Source organism: Amblyomma maculatum, chromosome 7 (genome assembly GCF_055883805.1).
Source record: "Amblyomma maculatum isolate TAMU_Amacu chromosome 7, ASM5588380v1, whole genome shotgun sequence".
Taxonomy (NCBI): domain Eukaryota; kingdom Metazoa; phylum Arthropoda; class Arachnida; order Ixodida; family Ixodidae; genus Amblyomma; species Amblyomma maculatum.
This window is the reverse complement of record NC_139350.1, coordinates 52,621,129-52,637,376: the sequence shown is the minus strand read 5'-3', so window position 1 is coordinate 52,637,376 and position 16,248 is coordinate 52,621,129. Positions and strand designations below refer to the sequence as shown.

At 43.5% G+C, this 16,248-nt stretch overlaps 1 protein-coding gene across 2 annotated transcripts in view; it reads left to right on the top strand.

Annotated features, from left to right (window-relative positions):
• LOC146183197 (cyclin-dependent kinase 9-like) overlaps positions 1 to 16,248 on the top strand; it is a 37,096-nt gene that overhangs the window by 6,340 nt on the left and 14,508 nt on the right. The window contains exons 2-6 of one of the 2 annotated variants that reach the window (XM_084609078.1): positions 3,223 to 3,292; positions 5,976 to 6,057; positions 6,120 to 6,210; positions 12,370 to 12,536; positions 15,283 to 15,690. In XM_084609078.1, the coding sequence (XP_084465204.1) occupies positions 6,037 to 6,057; positions 6,120 to 6,210; positions 12,370 to 12,536; positions 15,283 to 15,690 (687 nt within the window). In that variant the 5' untranslated portion in view covers positions 3,223 to 3,292; positions 5,976 to 6,036. The remainder of the gene's footprint in view (positions 1 to 3,222; positions 3,293 to 5,975; positions 6,058 to 6,119; positions 6,211 to 12,369; positions 12,537 to 15,282; positions 15,691 to 16,248) is intronic. The other variant, XM_084609077.1, reaches the window with a different exon arrangement.

Here is a 16,248-nt window from a genome sequence, read left to right as displayed (position 1 = left end):
TGCCCCTGTGCACTATAATAGAGAGTTGTGCTCATACTGTCACCCCCACCAATTTGGGGGGCGAGAGGAGCATAGGAGCACAATTGCCTATTGTAGTGTGCGCGATCCTGATTGGACCTGGCTTCCTCTACCTTTCGCAGTGCTGCAAACATCTTGTGAGATGAAGTATAGTAATGGGGTGAGCTTATCTTCCAAACAGTAGTTGAGTGCAGGGCTGGTCTGACAACAGGAAGCTAATGAGCCTGGCCGTGTCTTCTCTGTTGAGGCAAGCTGCGGCAGGCATGCGTGCATTCCGAAGGCCTAGCAGATGCAAGCACTGCACGCAATTATTGTGCAGCAGTTTGTGGCGTTCGTTGTTTCCTGGAAAAAAACATGCAGCATGTCCTTTCCCTATTTTCGCAAAAGGTCCATTGCCAGTGTACCCTTGCTTGCTTTGTGATTAATTTATCACCTCTCATTCAGTGTGCCATACTGATTGTGTGCAGAGTTGAAACTGCCGTCAGCTAAAGCTCTGGCGCGTGCAACTGAGGTGCGCCCCGGATACAGCCAACACTGTAGCCCAGCAAAGTACAAGTAGTGGCTTTCATAACTCGTTTTTAGTTTTTTCAGTAACACACATAATGGATGCTTGTGTCTGGCAAAAGCAGGCATCTCGCTGCTCATGAGACTGCCTGGCACGAGAAGCGAATAACCGCTAGCACGCTCAACACGATGGGGCTCAACGCTGCTAAACCGAATGTTGAGCTTTAGCTCAAATGAGGGAAACCACTGTAATCAAGAGTTCGACAAAACGTAGTCTGATCAGGTAGTGGTATAAAGTAAAAATATAAGGTCACTGACCAAGTCAAACTTTTATGAAAACATACTCACGTTTCGGAAGCCTTGACAAAAAGGATGCGTCTATATCTTCTCCAGATACTTTGACTTGATTAGTGACCCTATATTTTCTTATTTATTTTATGCGTGCATGATGTCCTGCCCTCTTCCTAGCTAATTCCGCTTCATGAAGAGCGCTATCCCGCAGACTATCGGAAGCATTGAGGCGTCTATGGTAAACAGTTGGATGTTCTCTGCCAGGAAACTGGTTCGGCTTCATTTTTGCACTAATGCTACTTGCCTGTAGCATCGCCCGCTTCCGCGCTTTGCCGCGTAGGCCGGGGGCGTGGAGCGCTCGGGCTAGTTTGCTCAGGCGCAACGAAGGTGACAATGTTGCTGTGATGATGGCATTGTTTATGATTCTCGTAAAAGAAACCGAAACTCGCTCAAGTGAGCAATAGAGCTAACACTCTAAAAACCAATCGGCAGGCAGACCGTTTCCAAAATAATGTGGCCCTTATCTCAAGTAAGGCAGATCTTGTGTCACCCAGGCGTCCACTCACCCGCCGTCTCAACGACCAGTTTGTTGCGTTTACATTTGAACCTTGCTTTGAAGCAATGCGACTTGTTCTGAAAGATTTTCGATCAGGTTAGCAAAACTGACATAAAAGCATATGAGAATTTCGAAGAATACAAAGAACGTGTTTCTGTTTGCCCAAATGAAGCAAAAACGCTGTACAGCATTGGTGTAGAAAAACTCATAAAATATAGCACATGCCAAATCCGACAGAACGCGATCTGATCGATGCGTCTGATCATTTGGCATTTCCAGAAAAAATATATTTGGTAAGCATAGGTGCTTTTGCATGGAGTAAAAATTGGGCTCCCATTATTATCCTGCAAATGTGTGAATGTACAGGTAAATGCCACATCTTGAAATTATTTACTACCAACGCATGAAGCTGAAAGGTGGGCTCAACACTACAGTATACATGCTTCATACGTGTGTGTGCCCTGTTTATGAGCACGACAATAAAGTTTGGCTCCAAGCTAATCATGCACACTATAGTCCCCTCAATATATAGGTTCAGAAAGCGCATGCATCATCACTGGAAGCTGCAAGAGGACATGGCAGCGTCTTCTATAGCGCGCTACTTTTCACTTTCTACATCAGGTTTCAGTGTAGAGTGAAATGCCACAGGAGAAAAATGTTCCTTGGGGATAGATTAGGTTATTAAAAATTCTAATTGCTTGAAAACAGTCTGCTCCTTCTATTGCATACGCGCTCTCTCTCACAAACACACGCATGTACACACATACACGCGCGTGAATAAATAAAATGACTCCATGGAGCATCCAATTGGGAGAGGGGAAGAGGACAGCATAAGTGCCTATAAAACTGGCCCCTTTCAGGCCTTTCTTTGGCAACGTTCCTGTGCAACACCCCTTCCCCCTTGTACCCATTTCCAACATAGTTTAGTGCGAATCTGCCTCTTCAGTGCCGAAGTGAACATGAATGCCTGCCTGCATCCTGCGTGGTACACAGCCTTTTGATGGATTTCATGTCTGTTTTGCAATATCGACTTATCTCAAAAGGGAAAAAAAAAAGGCAATCATTCACTTATCTGCACTTTGTAACTTGCCAACTCTAGTTTTTAAGGTTGGACAAGCACAAACTAAAAACAAAGGCGAATATTGACTGAAGTTCAGCTAATTATCATATATAGAAATCATATATTTTATATTATATGATTATCATATATTTCATAGCTAAGGAACGAACGATCTACCGAAGAAAACTGGTTGCTCTTCAAACACAAACTATCTGCACTGATAGAGAAACATGTTCCTCTGATTACAATAGCTTATGACATAGAAAATCCATGGTTCAACAAGACCCTCCGTCGATTACGGAATAAAAAGACGCGCCTATACAGAATAGCTAGATCTGCTCCTTCTTCAACCTCGTTGGAAAGATATAAACTGTGTTTGAAGGCGTACTGTTCTGCTGTTACCGCTGCCAAAAACAAATACTTCACTCATGATCTGCCGTCACTTTTGCAGACTAATCCTAAGAAGTTTTGGCAGACTATATCTCCCGAAAGTAAACATGACCTCATACAACTACACAATACTGATGGCTTGCCGCTAGCTGACACTGAATGTCCAACCACGTTCAACAGATTTTTTGCTTCAGTGTTTACTAAGGAAGATTATTCCAGTATGCCAATTGTTCTCGAGTCTGACTACCCATTCATGGAGCCCATCACCATTAGTGCTGAGGGTATCGCATCACTAATTAAAAATCTAAAGTTATCATCATCTGCCGGAGTGGACAACATTAACTCGAAGATACTTAAAAACACCATTTCAATTTCCAGCCAGATTTTGTGTCATATATTTCAGCAATCACTATCCTCCGGAGAACTGCCCACTGACTGGAAAAAAGCCAAAGTCATCCCTGTCTTCAAAACGGGTAACAAAACCTCTCCTGATAACTATCGGCCTATTTCGTTAACATGCATATGCTGTAAATTACTTGAGCATATTATCGCTTCTCACATTTACAACCATCTGGAACGAAATGACTTCTTCTTTTCAAATCAGCATGGTTTTAGGAAAGGCTACTCATGTGATACCCAGATATTTGAATTTACTACTGACCTGCACTTCAACATGGATGATAACCAGCAAACAGATTGCATTTTTTTAGATTTCTCAAAAGCATTTGACAGAGTTGCACATGGCCGGCTTTTTACAAAATTATCTACCCTTTCCCTTGATTCCCTCACATTATCTTGGCTTCGAAACTTTCTCTCATTACGTCAGCAATTCACAGTTGTCAACGGCTCTTCCTCATCCCTATGTGACGTAACCTCAGGCGTACCACAGGGAAGCGTACTTGGACCCTTACTTTTTCTAATCTACATTAACGACCTTCCCACTAACATTTCATCCCGTTTACGCCTTTTCGCAGACGACTGTGTTGTTTACCGTAAGATCGCTTCTGAGACTGATCACCTGACCCTTCAAAATGACCTTGACACTATTGTTGATTGGTGTCAAAACTGGCAAATGATTCTTAACCCTAATAAATGTAAATCAATGACTTTTAGCCGCAAGCATGTTGTTTCTAACTTCATATACTCTATAAATAATACCTCTCTATCAAGGGTTACGTCGTACAAATACCTTGGAATTCAGTTCACACCAAATCTTTCATGGTCTTCTCATATTTCTGCAGTCTGCAACAAAGCGTCGAGGACATTGGGTTTCATACGCCGGAACCTTCGAAACTCACCTAGCTCCGTTCGAAAACTTGCATATTTTACATTTGTTCGCCCACAGCTGGAATTTATCTCACCTATATGGTCTCCCCATCAGAAATATCTCATAGATATGCTCGAGTCCATTCAAAGCAGAGCTGCCCGGTACATTTTTAGCAATTATAGTCCCCTCGCAAGTGTATCCCAGCTTAAAAACCTTAATGACATACAGATACTTGAAATTCGTCGCTCCATTTCACTTCTGTGTTTATTCCATAAATATGTTCACACCCGTCCTTCGTTGTTACCTCTGGCATCACCTTTCCGCTCTTCACAACGCTTACACAATCAACTCAGCTTCAACCGGATATATGGGAAGACCCTGTCGTTTAATTCCTCTGCATTACCTAGAGCAATAAAACTCTGGAATGATCTTCCTGACAACATAATCTCTTTCATTGATCCTGGTGAGTTTAAAAAACATCTATGTATACATCTATTGCCATAGTGATGTTCGAAATGTACAACAGTTTCATTTGTTCTTAACGTTGTTTTTCGTGTCTCGTGTCTGATGTTATTTTAACTCGGTTTTGTATAAATTTCGTGTTCCTTTCTTGTATTTGACTTGTACCGCGTTCTTGTACGATATTCTTGTACCGATTTGCCCCCCTCACCCAATGCTCTTCGGGGCCTGTGAGGTACTAATAAATAAATAAATAAAATAATATGTAATAGCGTTTTGATAAAACAATTTTTTTGTTGTGCCCAAGAGCTGGCAGTTTACACTCCAGTCCAGGAGTCTTCGGATCCCTATTATATCTATGGCATCAACAATAGGAAGCTTTAGAATAGGGGCCCCTACTGCTTAGGGGGATAGGGTAATAGCGCAACAACAATGAGCACACGGAGTACTGTGATGTACAGGCGAGGGGTGCGGTAATTACTCTAGGCATGCACACTTCCCCCTCTAACCAATAAGGTCTCCGTATTCTAAAGCTCATAATCGCGTGATTGCACCATGCGAGGATCAAAAGAACACAAGACAGGCACTGACTTCAACTAAGGTTCATTGACGAAGCCTGCAGAAATATATGCATGAGACACAAACCATTTGCGTGATATCGCCACTTTCCCCTTTTTTGGCATCCGCTTTTCTTTTTCACTGGTACTAAATTTGCACTCTGATCATGTTGACACCCTGTTTTATTTGTGTTTATGGGAGCTAGCCTACTGCAGTCAAAGCCACCTAGACTACTCTACAGCAAAACTATACTTCATCTCACAAGCTGTTTGCAGCATTGTGAAAGGCAGAAGAAGCCAGGTCCAATCAGGATCCCACGCACTACAATAGGCATTTGTGCTCCTACACACCTCTCAAATTGGCAGGGGTGACAGTAGGAGCACAATTCTCTGTTATAGTGCACAGGGGTGAGATGCACTTAGGAGCACAATTGCAAGGACTCCTCTGCCTTTGGCAGTGCTGCAGATATCTTATGAGACCAAGTATAGACAGGAGAGGGAAGGCTCTTGTCAGTAGTGGGTGGTGGGGTGGGGTGAAGAGGAGAGTTGAATGAGGCAGCACATGCCACACAGGACCCGGACAAAAGTTCTTCCCTTCTCTGCCTGGACTTCCCTGTGGAGGCACAAAAATCTTTGAAAGCTTGCGCGGTAACCAAAGAGGCTTCAGGCAGGGCAGATCAAGAAGACTAGGCACTCCAGTTCCTCATTCATGGATTAGGGGCCTAGCCTGGTGGCAGAATCTGAACTACTTTCAAGGTGGCGACCGTGGAATCGCCACCTTAATGCCATTGCCTGTCGAGTTCTTAATGGGTGTTCGTATTTATTTGCTGCCGCAGTGACTTATTTGTTCGGTGTGATCGCGTGCGTTCGCAGAGAAGTGTTCAAGGCCGGACACAAGCAAACAAAGAAGCTGGTTGCCCTCAAGAAAGTGCTTATGGAAAACGAAAAAGAAGGGGTAAGTGCCTTGCAATCTGCCCTCCATTTGTTTCGGTGTAGTGATGCAACATTTTCTCGCAGTTCCCTATCACAGCCCTGCGTGAGATTAAAATCCTGCAGCTCCTCAAGCACGAAAACGTGGTCAACTTGATTGAGATCTGCCGCACTAAAGGTACGTTTTTGGGTCTGTAATAATCACCAACAGGGAATGTCGCTTATCCGAAAGGATGTTACGGCTGTACGCACACATCCATTCTACACTGGTTCTCACGACACGCGTGTCAGGTTGGCAGGCAGATATTTCGTGGGGGCAAACAGCGGTCAGCTGTTTTCCCGCACGAATGTGCTGTCAAATGTGCATGTACCTTTTGAGAAGGCTCCTCAGAGGAAGCAGCGGGCGTTGGTACCAGAGGCGACGTGAAGCGATGGGTGATCAGGCATCGGCGTGCTCTAGCGAGCAGATGGAGGCAAGAGGAGCAAGAAGGCAGAATAATATGGAAGGGAGGAGGGTTTTGAAAGACTCTCTGATGTTCTCTCATGCTCTAGAAGGGGCTGTAGAGGGGAATAAGCAGTTACAATATATTAGAAAAGGACACATAAGCCATATTATTTAGGAACACAAGGATAATGCAGGTGCGTAAAAATTTCACGATTTGCATTAAGAATAAATTGCTGTCTTTATATTACTGTAAGAGCATGTGGTATGAGTGGCAACCACTTTTTGACGGAGGCGAAAGCAAGGCGCCTGTATGCTGTGCTACATCAGTGCTTCTAAAGAACCCCAGATAGTCTAAATATCCGGAGCCCTCCACTATCACGTCTGTCATAGCCTGAGTCACTTTGGGAGGTTACAACAAAAGATTGCAGGGTATAAAGCAGTCGAGGCGAAATGCTAGGTGCCTGTGTACTGTGCAATGTCAGTGCACTCTAAGGAACCCTATGTGGTGAAAATTATATGGAGACTTCCACTATGGTTCTCCTCATAGCCTGATTTTCTTTGCGATGTTAAACCCCATAAAACAAAAATATACAGGCCAGTATTGCAAGGTTAATGTTTGTTTTCAATCAGTGTAGTGTAATCAAGTAACTGCAAGAATAGAATGTTTTGAACCTTTTCTTTTTTTATTTTAATTTTTCAGTATTCTGACTAAAGCTGCTGATGATTGATTCTAATTTGATGATGTCTTGGGAAAGAAAGGCACCTTGCAAGCAGTAATGAGGCAGCTTAGGCTGCCAACTTTGTCTGAATATGTGCATGAAGAAATTTAGGTGTTGCGCATTGTGCAGGGTTTTATGGCAAATAAGCAGCCGAGGCTGTCATGTGCCAAGCACAGGGTTCAGGGTGAAATTTAAGCAAGTGGATGAACAGGGCAACTGGTATGTTAAATTCAGGAAAAAAGCTCAGTTACAAAATCTTGTGTGCACCTCAAGGAATGGTAATGGTGAGTTAGGTATCTTGTATTTAATAGAGCTGTCATAAAGGGGAGGAGGGACAGTGAAAGCACGTATGGATGTCAATGCCTGCCTCACGTGCCAACTCTCAGAGGGGCAGCAGTGTAGGTCGGATCAGAGCTTTGTCGTTGCTCAGTTGGTAATAGTATGATTGTGCTTAGGGTCCTTCATTTTGTTTTACGTGGTACAGAATGAGGCAGTAAAAATTAGGCACTATCTTTGAATTCAAAAACTGGATAAAATGCAAGTTCTTGAAGAAATTCTTTCATAACTGGGTTTGGACTGTTCGTTTGGTTTTATTTTTATCTGTGAACAAATTTTCCTACAGGTCGTGAAATGCCTTTTTCTTTTTTCTGTCTTTTATTTTCAAATTTATTTCCTTGCATTCACTATCACCCCGTGTCAAGCATTTGCGTGACTATACTAGACTTCCTTGTCCTTGCATGTACACCCCAGTGTCAGAAAAATGAAACTTGCAGCGATTGCTGCAAGGCCAGATTATGGGGATCTCATAGCGGCCTTAGCATTGTCATCCTTCATGAGTGACTGAGCACCACTAACACAAGACGTGCTGAACAGTCCTGTCAACTGTACACAGATAGCTTGCAAGTAAACATTGCAGCACAATCTATAAGCATGAAGCCTGGCTTCCGCATTGTATGTCAGTGCAGGTGGCAGTCGGCAATTAGCTTATGTGCCAGTTTTGCCATTGTTGTTTTGGCTTCTTGGGTCACTAATAACATTAGTGTGAACTGCACAAACTGTGCCTGTGATGCTGAAAAAATTGGCTGCGGCGTAGCTCAGCCAGCCCTGGGTATGCAAAATGAAAGTTTGGTTTAGCCTGATTAAGTCTTGGTTTCATTTGGTTAACCTTTGATTTAACTGTAATTATTATACTTAGCTATACACTCGTCGTTAGGCCATGTATGATGGCTGTGCCTGGGTCGGTGGCTAGACATGACTGTGACGAGGCTTGGGTAGACACACTTCGTTAGCCATGCATGATTTGACAGACATATCAGTTGTCATGATAGCATGACATTTATTGTTGCTGCATATATATATCAGTTGTCATGGTAGCATGACATTTATTGTTGCTGCTGTTGGCTGCTGTCTCGAGTTCAGTCCCTGAAGCTAGCTTTGCACGCTTAGCATCGTGAACCCCTCCAGTGAAGCAGCTCACTGGATGATGTCCGCGGGGTGGTCATACTCTGCTTGCTGACGGCAGCTCAAAGCCTTCCGCTCCCGCGCAACGCTCAGAGAAAACATCCTGGCCTCACTGTCATGCATGTAGGTGAGTGTGGCGCTCCTCTTAGACAGGTACGTGGCGAGTCCTGTGGTCTGGTGGGGACCGAGCTGGGGAGAGCGCATGAGCTAAGCCGGTAGCGGCGGCTAGCGCATGCGGCGATGCAGCTTGGCACGACAAGTGAAATGCAGGGGACTGTGGCACAGCCGCGGTCAAATGAACGTCAAATCGCTGGTGGCGACAAAACTCTGCTCTACTAGGTTAGTAAAGCCTTTGCTTTAAAATTATGGTAGCTATTTTAGATGCCACAGTGCCTCCATGGTTTGAGTGCTTATCAAAGATTTATGAAAATTTAGTTTAAGAAGAAGCCATGGACAAATTTGTTTACAAGTATTTCAGCATGCGTTTTGGTATTGGCGTAATGGGGCCAGCTTGATCATTCCAAGTGAGATGTGCACACACGGGTATTTCTGATGTTACTGGTAGTGAAGATTTACCATGAATGGAATAATCTAAGGGACTGGCTGTGTTATGATATGAAAAGCACATTACTCATTTAATCATATTATGGGTCGTTCGCCATTTAGAACACAATCTGGAAAAGATGTTGACGTCAGTTCGTAGTTATCCAATATTGTTAGCACCTTTAACCCTTTGACTGTTGAACATTCAAAAAAAAATTCAACCCCCAGTGTCGAAGTTTTTTTAAACGCCATGCGTTTAGCGCAGTACCCATATGGCCAAAACAATTAAAGGGTTAATCTAACGATAGAAAGCAGCCATCAGCAAAAGTTTGGTCAAGTGTTAGAGTTTGAAAGGGCAGTCTCTAGTATAAATAAAAAAGGTGAACCGAGAACTGGGCCTTTGTGGCGCACAAGGTATTACTAGAATTGAGTGTGAGCTGTGGCCGTCATCATTCATGGATTGTGACTAGCACGCTAAGAGTTCAGTGTATGACAGTACATTGTTGCCAGTGTAGTAATATGGCACTTAAGTTTTTGAAATGCCTGTCAGGAGTCTAGGTCCCCTTCTCTCTGCATTCCTTGTGATGGTTGGGTTTCTGGAGTTAAGAAAAAATTTTCTTGTGCTGCATAGATGTTGGCACAAGTGTGAATAATGTGCTGGATTCAAGATACCTTATTAAGTGATCAAGAGTATATGACATGTTTCATGGTTTTGCAGCAAATTTTTTAATAATATTGGGCGTTAACTTGTTGATGAGGGCCTTTCACCAGATTAGCTGTATTTACCTGTATAAGAGTTGCGCTTTTTCTGACCTAGTGCAACTCTTACACTGGGCAGAGCTTCGGCTACTGGCAGAGACCTTGTTCTGTTGGTGCTACTGGTATACATACTAATGCAGTCACCTGCAGTTGACGTGCAGACATTTCAGTTTTTGTCATTTTCACTTTCTCCACTACTTCATGAGCTGCCCTTATTGTTTCCCTCCCAGAAATTCTTGCACTGAAAACAGGACACAGCGCTGCGCTGTTTTCAGTGTTCCTGTTGTCCCCGTCTTCCTGCGCTAATCCTCCAACTAACTAGCCTGCAAGGATGCATTTCTGTGCTTGTTGCAGAGGTGTGTTTACAGAGATTAAGCCTTCGCTGCTGCCACTTGACACTCCACTGCACCTTTCTAGGTGCTTATTTTGTCATATCAGTTTATTGTGCATCTTTAGACTCACAAAAGCCTTAAACTCATCCGCACTGCCTCATGCCATATCACTCTGGTATGACCTCTCCGGATCAGTTGTTTCATTAAATGACCTTGCTGCATTCTGTAAGCATGTGCTCAGCTTGTACTGTTTAGATAATCCCTCCACATTATTGTACAATCCTGGAATTTTGTTTTGTTATTTATATTTTGCACGCATTTCATCTATTTTGTTCCATGTAACCATTTATATACTCCGAAATTTGATGGATTTGACATTATGCATTGCTTGTTGTTTCGCCCATTATTAATGACATTTTTTTCTTACTGTAACCCCCCTTACACAATGCCCATTCGGGCTTGTAAGGTTCATTAAATAAATAAACCAAAACACAAAAAACACTACCTTAAGATAGTTACCTTGGTCAGGGCCAGTTGGACTAAATAAATGGCTCAACCTAGTGAGTGTGAGTGAGTGAGCCCAAATGAGTTCCTGCAGATGAGTCGCAAGTCGAAGTGAATCGTGAGCCGCAACGAGTTGTTGACTCTGGATGAGTCGCAATTCCGAGTGAGTTGTGAGTCTAAATGAGTGAGTTCATGAGTTCAGTCAGCCTGAGCTTGTGTGGGTATCAGGTTGAGTGAGCTCGCAGGGAGATCAGAATTTGGGAGTCTGGAGTGAGCACTCGTGATTTTGCCAAGGGATGGCCACATCTAACCAAGCAGCACTTTGAAACTATCCCTAATCATTCATGCAGGATCCCGAACATTATCGAAAACAAATTCACTTTTGATGAGCATATCCTTGTATTTTCCTGTAGTGTTGGGCCTCCTGCTCATTCTTGTTAACACTTTGGTGCCATTTTATTCCATGGTCTCAAGATGCACCTACATCACTAGCATATCATCCACGAGCAACTCTCTTGTATTTGTAACATGAAGTGTTAATGTGAAGTTCTTTAAATATAAATTTATTGGTTCAGAGCCCAAATATACATTTCATATGTGGAAGCCCTACAAGACATATTTCATTCATGCTTGAAAATCGGTGCGAAATTGGGCAGTCAGGTCTGTACATCCATTCAAAACCTCTATAGTGGCTTCGAAACTTTTGGACCTTTACATTTATTTCTACATTATGCATGCATCATAAGGTGCTTATGCGTACCACACTACATTGTTATCTTTGCTGAGTTATTTTTCCTCAAATAGCTGCTGATCAAAATGTTAGTGCCTATCAAGAAGGCTGCAACTGCTCTCATTTTGGACCTGTGATCATTTATTTGTTGTAATGCACCCGAGAATGGTCTCTGTCTTTCAATCAGTGTTTTCATATATGTGCACTTCACCTACTTGGTGACAGGTTCTGTTGTGTACTGCTACATGAATTGGGGTGTTCAAATGTTTTTGGCAAGTCATTTATCTCAAGCCAGGCATGTGAAATGAATGCAGAAATTATACGGTGCACGATTTCATATTTAATGGCAGCTCTCGTATGGCTATGGCAAAGACGCATTGAGACTGGCTTCTTTTGCAAGGGTGAATGCTTTAGAAGGTCTTAAATGTGCTGATTTGTTTATGTACTGGCTTCTTATGACAGGAGTGAGCCGAATGCACGGATACCGTGAAGGGCGATGAGCAAGATGTAGAAGTCTCTGCTTTGTGAGACAGTAGAGCATCTGGAAGTCTTGCCACTCGTCACAATTAATTGTGTGGTGTTCCTTCTGGAGCTTGTGGTAGGTGCATCTCTGGCATAGCAGAGGATCGCTCTGCGTGATGTCAACATCTCTTGACTTAGGTCATATGTCATCCAGAGTGCAGGTGGCCTTGGTCTTCAAGGGGTGTTTCATGTTTTTGTGTGTTTTCCTTTTTTTCCCTTGCAGTGTGCAGCTGCCTTCTCCTCTTTCCGGAAAGTTTTACAGCGTAGTTGTGCTTTCCCTTCTTCCTTTGGAGCTCAAGTTGCACTCTCTTTTTTTGTGCAGCTACACCTTTCAACCGATGCAAGGCAACCTTTTACCTTGTGTTTGACTTCTGTGAGCACGACTTAGCAGGCTTACTGAGCAACATCAATGTCAAGTTTTCACTCGGCGAGATCAAGAAAGTCATGCAGCAGCTACTGAATGGCCTCTACTTCATTCACAGCAACAAGGTGGGCTCACTGCTTTCAAAGGTTGGCGTAACTGATGCTTTCCAATGTCAGGTTGCAGTAACAGTGTCAGCTTGTAAACAAGTAGGGTGGTCACTGGAACATGTAAGGTGTAGTTTTTTTTTTATGAAGCTTTTATTGCCAATGATTGCATCAGGTGTGCTTTTAGTGCCACAAATTTGCTTGCAGGTCTACCTGCATCATGTTAGCAAGGTGCTGTTTAGTCGTTCTAATGCATCTACAATTTGTGTGGTGCAGTAAGCAGGGCCCATGGAAAACAACTTTAATGATCTCTAACAAAGCAGCGGAAAATTGAGGCACACAGTCTTGGAGGTAGGTTGGCCATATTAAAAGCATAACCAATGACATCCTAGGCAACAAAAGCTTCTTCACACATTCCATGCATTCTATGTTACAGTGGACACCACACAATGCACCCTGATGCAAGGTTGACTGAGCCGACAAGGAAGGTGCCAAACAGGCACTCGTGGCTCTTAAGGATCGAATATTGATTGACCATAAACAACTTAACTAAAAATGGGGGGCGCTTATGCTTCACCTTTACGGATGTGACATGACAGCGTTGATGGCTTTTGTGTGTCGGTTCCCCTTGCAGATCCTCTTTTGCGTTCATGGACTTTGCTGCTCACTTTAATTACCATTCTTTTAATTTGTGACTCTAATATCCCCACACATAGTCATAGGCTAGCACAGTACATGAAAGACGAACCAACATAGATATATGTACATGATGCTCTGCTTTAGCCTCACTGTGTAAACATACTTTCTTGGCCTAAGGGTCCTGGAGAGCTGGATTCTGATCTTTCCATTTCGAGGGCGAAGCGTGAGTTGACAGTGCCTGCCAACTCTTGCCATGCTGTGTGGTCTCCTGACGTCACACAACCCGGTGACTAGTCGATGCGCGCCGTGTCACCTGCAAACTATCATCTGTTTGAGCCATGCCTGTGATTTTTCGCTCACAGTGCAGACGTCAGATTTCCTGGAGAACGCTATTACATTAAAGTACTACCCAGTGTTTTCATACGCCTGGAATTTATACTAATAATGCCGAGCCTTGTCCAGAGGTCTTCATGCCACGTGCTTTCTTTTCAGCTGTATAGCAAGGTTCCCATGGAGAGGCCTCGCCCTCACTTAACAAGACAATTTAGTCTTCACGGATGCCACAAATAATGCCTCTGTATATATATAATTGCTCAAAACGGCAGTGTATGGCCTACAGATCAACAAAAGATGTGTACGTGAGTCTGTGCTGAGCCTGATGTATAGTTGTGTTAGGCAATGGCACAGTAACATTTTTGTAAACAGTTGCATGTCACCTCTGCCAAATATTACTGAATTGTTAAGTATATCACTGAATGTTGGGCCAGTTGGTACATACTCAGGTCTCTTGCAGGGGGTACCATCACACACAAAAAAAATGAACCCAGGAAAGTGGTAATTGACACGGACAAATGGTGGAAAAGGATTATACCTACTTTGGTGGGAGTGGAGGTGGACCTTAAGAAAAAGAAAAGCGAACTAACCTCGTATACTCACGCTCGTGTGAGGGGTAGGTGATGTAACTGGACTTGTGCGTGTGGCCTTGAGGAGCATTGTTTCACTAAAGCAGAGTTTGTCTTGAGCTTGAACTTCTCTGTGCTTACCACCTATTTCTTGCATTTGTGTCTTTGCAATTTCTGGTATCTTCCATAGAATCTGGATAGGTTAATACTTCGCCCAGCCTTATTTAATCTGTACGTCATGGCTTTGCTGATTTACCAACAAATGCTCTTTATACTTTTTGTATGAAAGCGAACGCATCGCAACTGGAACTGTGGTGCGCTGGATACGTGGAAAGCTCGAATGACGAAGGTGACGAAAAGGATAAGAACACAGAACTGCCAAATTTTTTTAAACAAGCACTGCATTAGCATTGACTTGCATTGTGTGGTGTTACTGGAAATAACATTTTATGGCAAATTCCATTCAGCAGTTCAGAGAAAATGAAGAACTGTTCCAGTAGTCAGTCTGGATTCAGATTCTGAATCTGGATTGGTCTGTAACGGTACAGTTCCTAGACATCTTGCTCCTTTGCAGATTGGGAGAGCTCTGGAATAATTGGAATTTGTCATTATATATATTTACTCCTTTCGAGTGCTAAATTTAGGTAATAGGTGAAACACCTGGTTATTTACAGGTACCACAGTGAGAAAGCCAGACCACAAAATGTTTTGTCACAGCTGCACTCTTTTTGCTTCTGATAGCACTGCCATTTTCTTGTGCTCATGTTCGTGGGGGGTATGCCTTTACTGTGTCTCTCTGCTACCTTTTCACATGTTTCGATGAATGAACTTGCTCAAGAAGAGTTCCATTTAGACCTGCTCTCTGTGGACAGGTGCACTCTGGATATTGGTGCATCTGGCAGTGCGAGAGGGCATGCTCACATATTGCTCGTGCTAACTACACATACAGTAAAATCTCGTTAATTTGAAGCCATTGGGAGAGGGAAAGATGTTTAATTAACCAAAAAAAAAAAAAAATTGGGGCCAGGCAAAATATTTTATTGCAAGGATGCACTGCACATACCTCCCTGTTCGTCCCACCACTGCAGATTGTGTTGTAAGGTTTTTACATGTTATTACAGGTTATTACAGGTACCACATACATACCAGTAAATTAAACGTATATTAAGATGTTGTGGAGTTTTTTTTTTTTATCTGTTTGTGGGTTTTTCGTGTCACTTGCACAGATCCTGCACCGTGACATGAAGGCAGCCAATATTCTCATCACCAAGGCAGGTGTGCTCAAGCTGGCAGACTTTGGCCTGGCACGGGCATTTTCCCTCAGCAAAACAGGGCAGCCTAACCGCTACACCAATCGTGTGGTCACCCTCTGGTACCGGCCGCCAGAGCTCTTGCTGGGCGAGCGCAACTACGGACCCCCGGTGGACATGTGGGGTGCCGGCTGCATCATGGCCGAGATGTGGACGCGCTCGCCCATCATGCAGGGCAACACTGAGCAGCACCAGATCAGCCTGATCAGCCAGCTGTGTGGCTCGCTCACGCCCGACGTCTGGCCTGGGGTGGAGAAACTAGAGTTGTACGCCAAGCTCAACCTGCCCAAGGGCCAGAAGCGCAAGGTCAAGGAGCGGCTAAAGGCAAGCACACTCCTGCAGGGTTCTTGGACTCATTCTCTACTGCTTAAGTGAATGGCACCAACTTGACAGTGGTTATTTACTGTGTGAAATTTAAGCCAGACCAGGTTCGGCTTGCAGTATGTGTTGCGCATCATTGGAATGAGGAAGCGATTCCAAAAAACGTGTGCTGCACCCCATTTTTATTGCAAGCACAGATGTCTACAAACTGCTTAGAGTTGAAAATTGTGGTAACTACTAGTAATTACAGTTAGCTCTTTGGGCTTTGCCAGCATTCTAACTTGGCACGTATGTATGCTGAACAATAAACCTCGCGCTTGTTGACCAAAAAAGAAACAGCTTGACGATAGTAACAAATAGTGGTAGTAGTAGCAGTTTTCATAAAAACCACTAAGAAAAAAAAAACAGTAAAACAAAAGACCATAAATGTCATGTGGATTCCCTCGAAGCTACACCACTACTTCAGCCACATAGACAGTAATCGCAGTTTACTGTGCCCTCGTTGGTAGTCACCTGAATTACTGCACATCATCGCAGGGACAATTCAGGTACACTCATGAA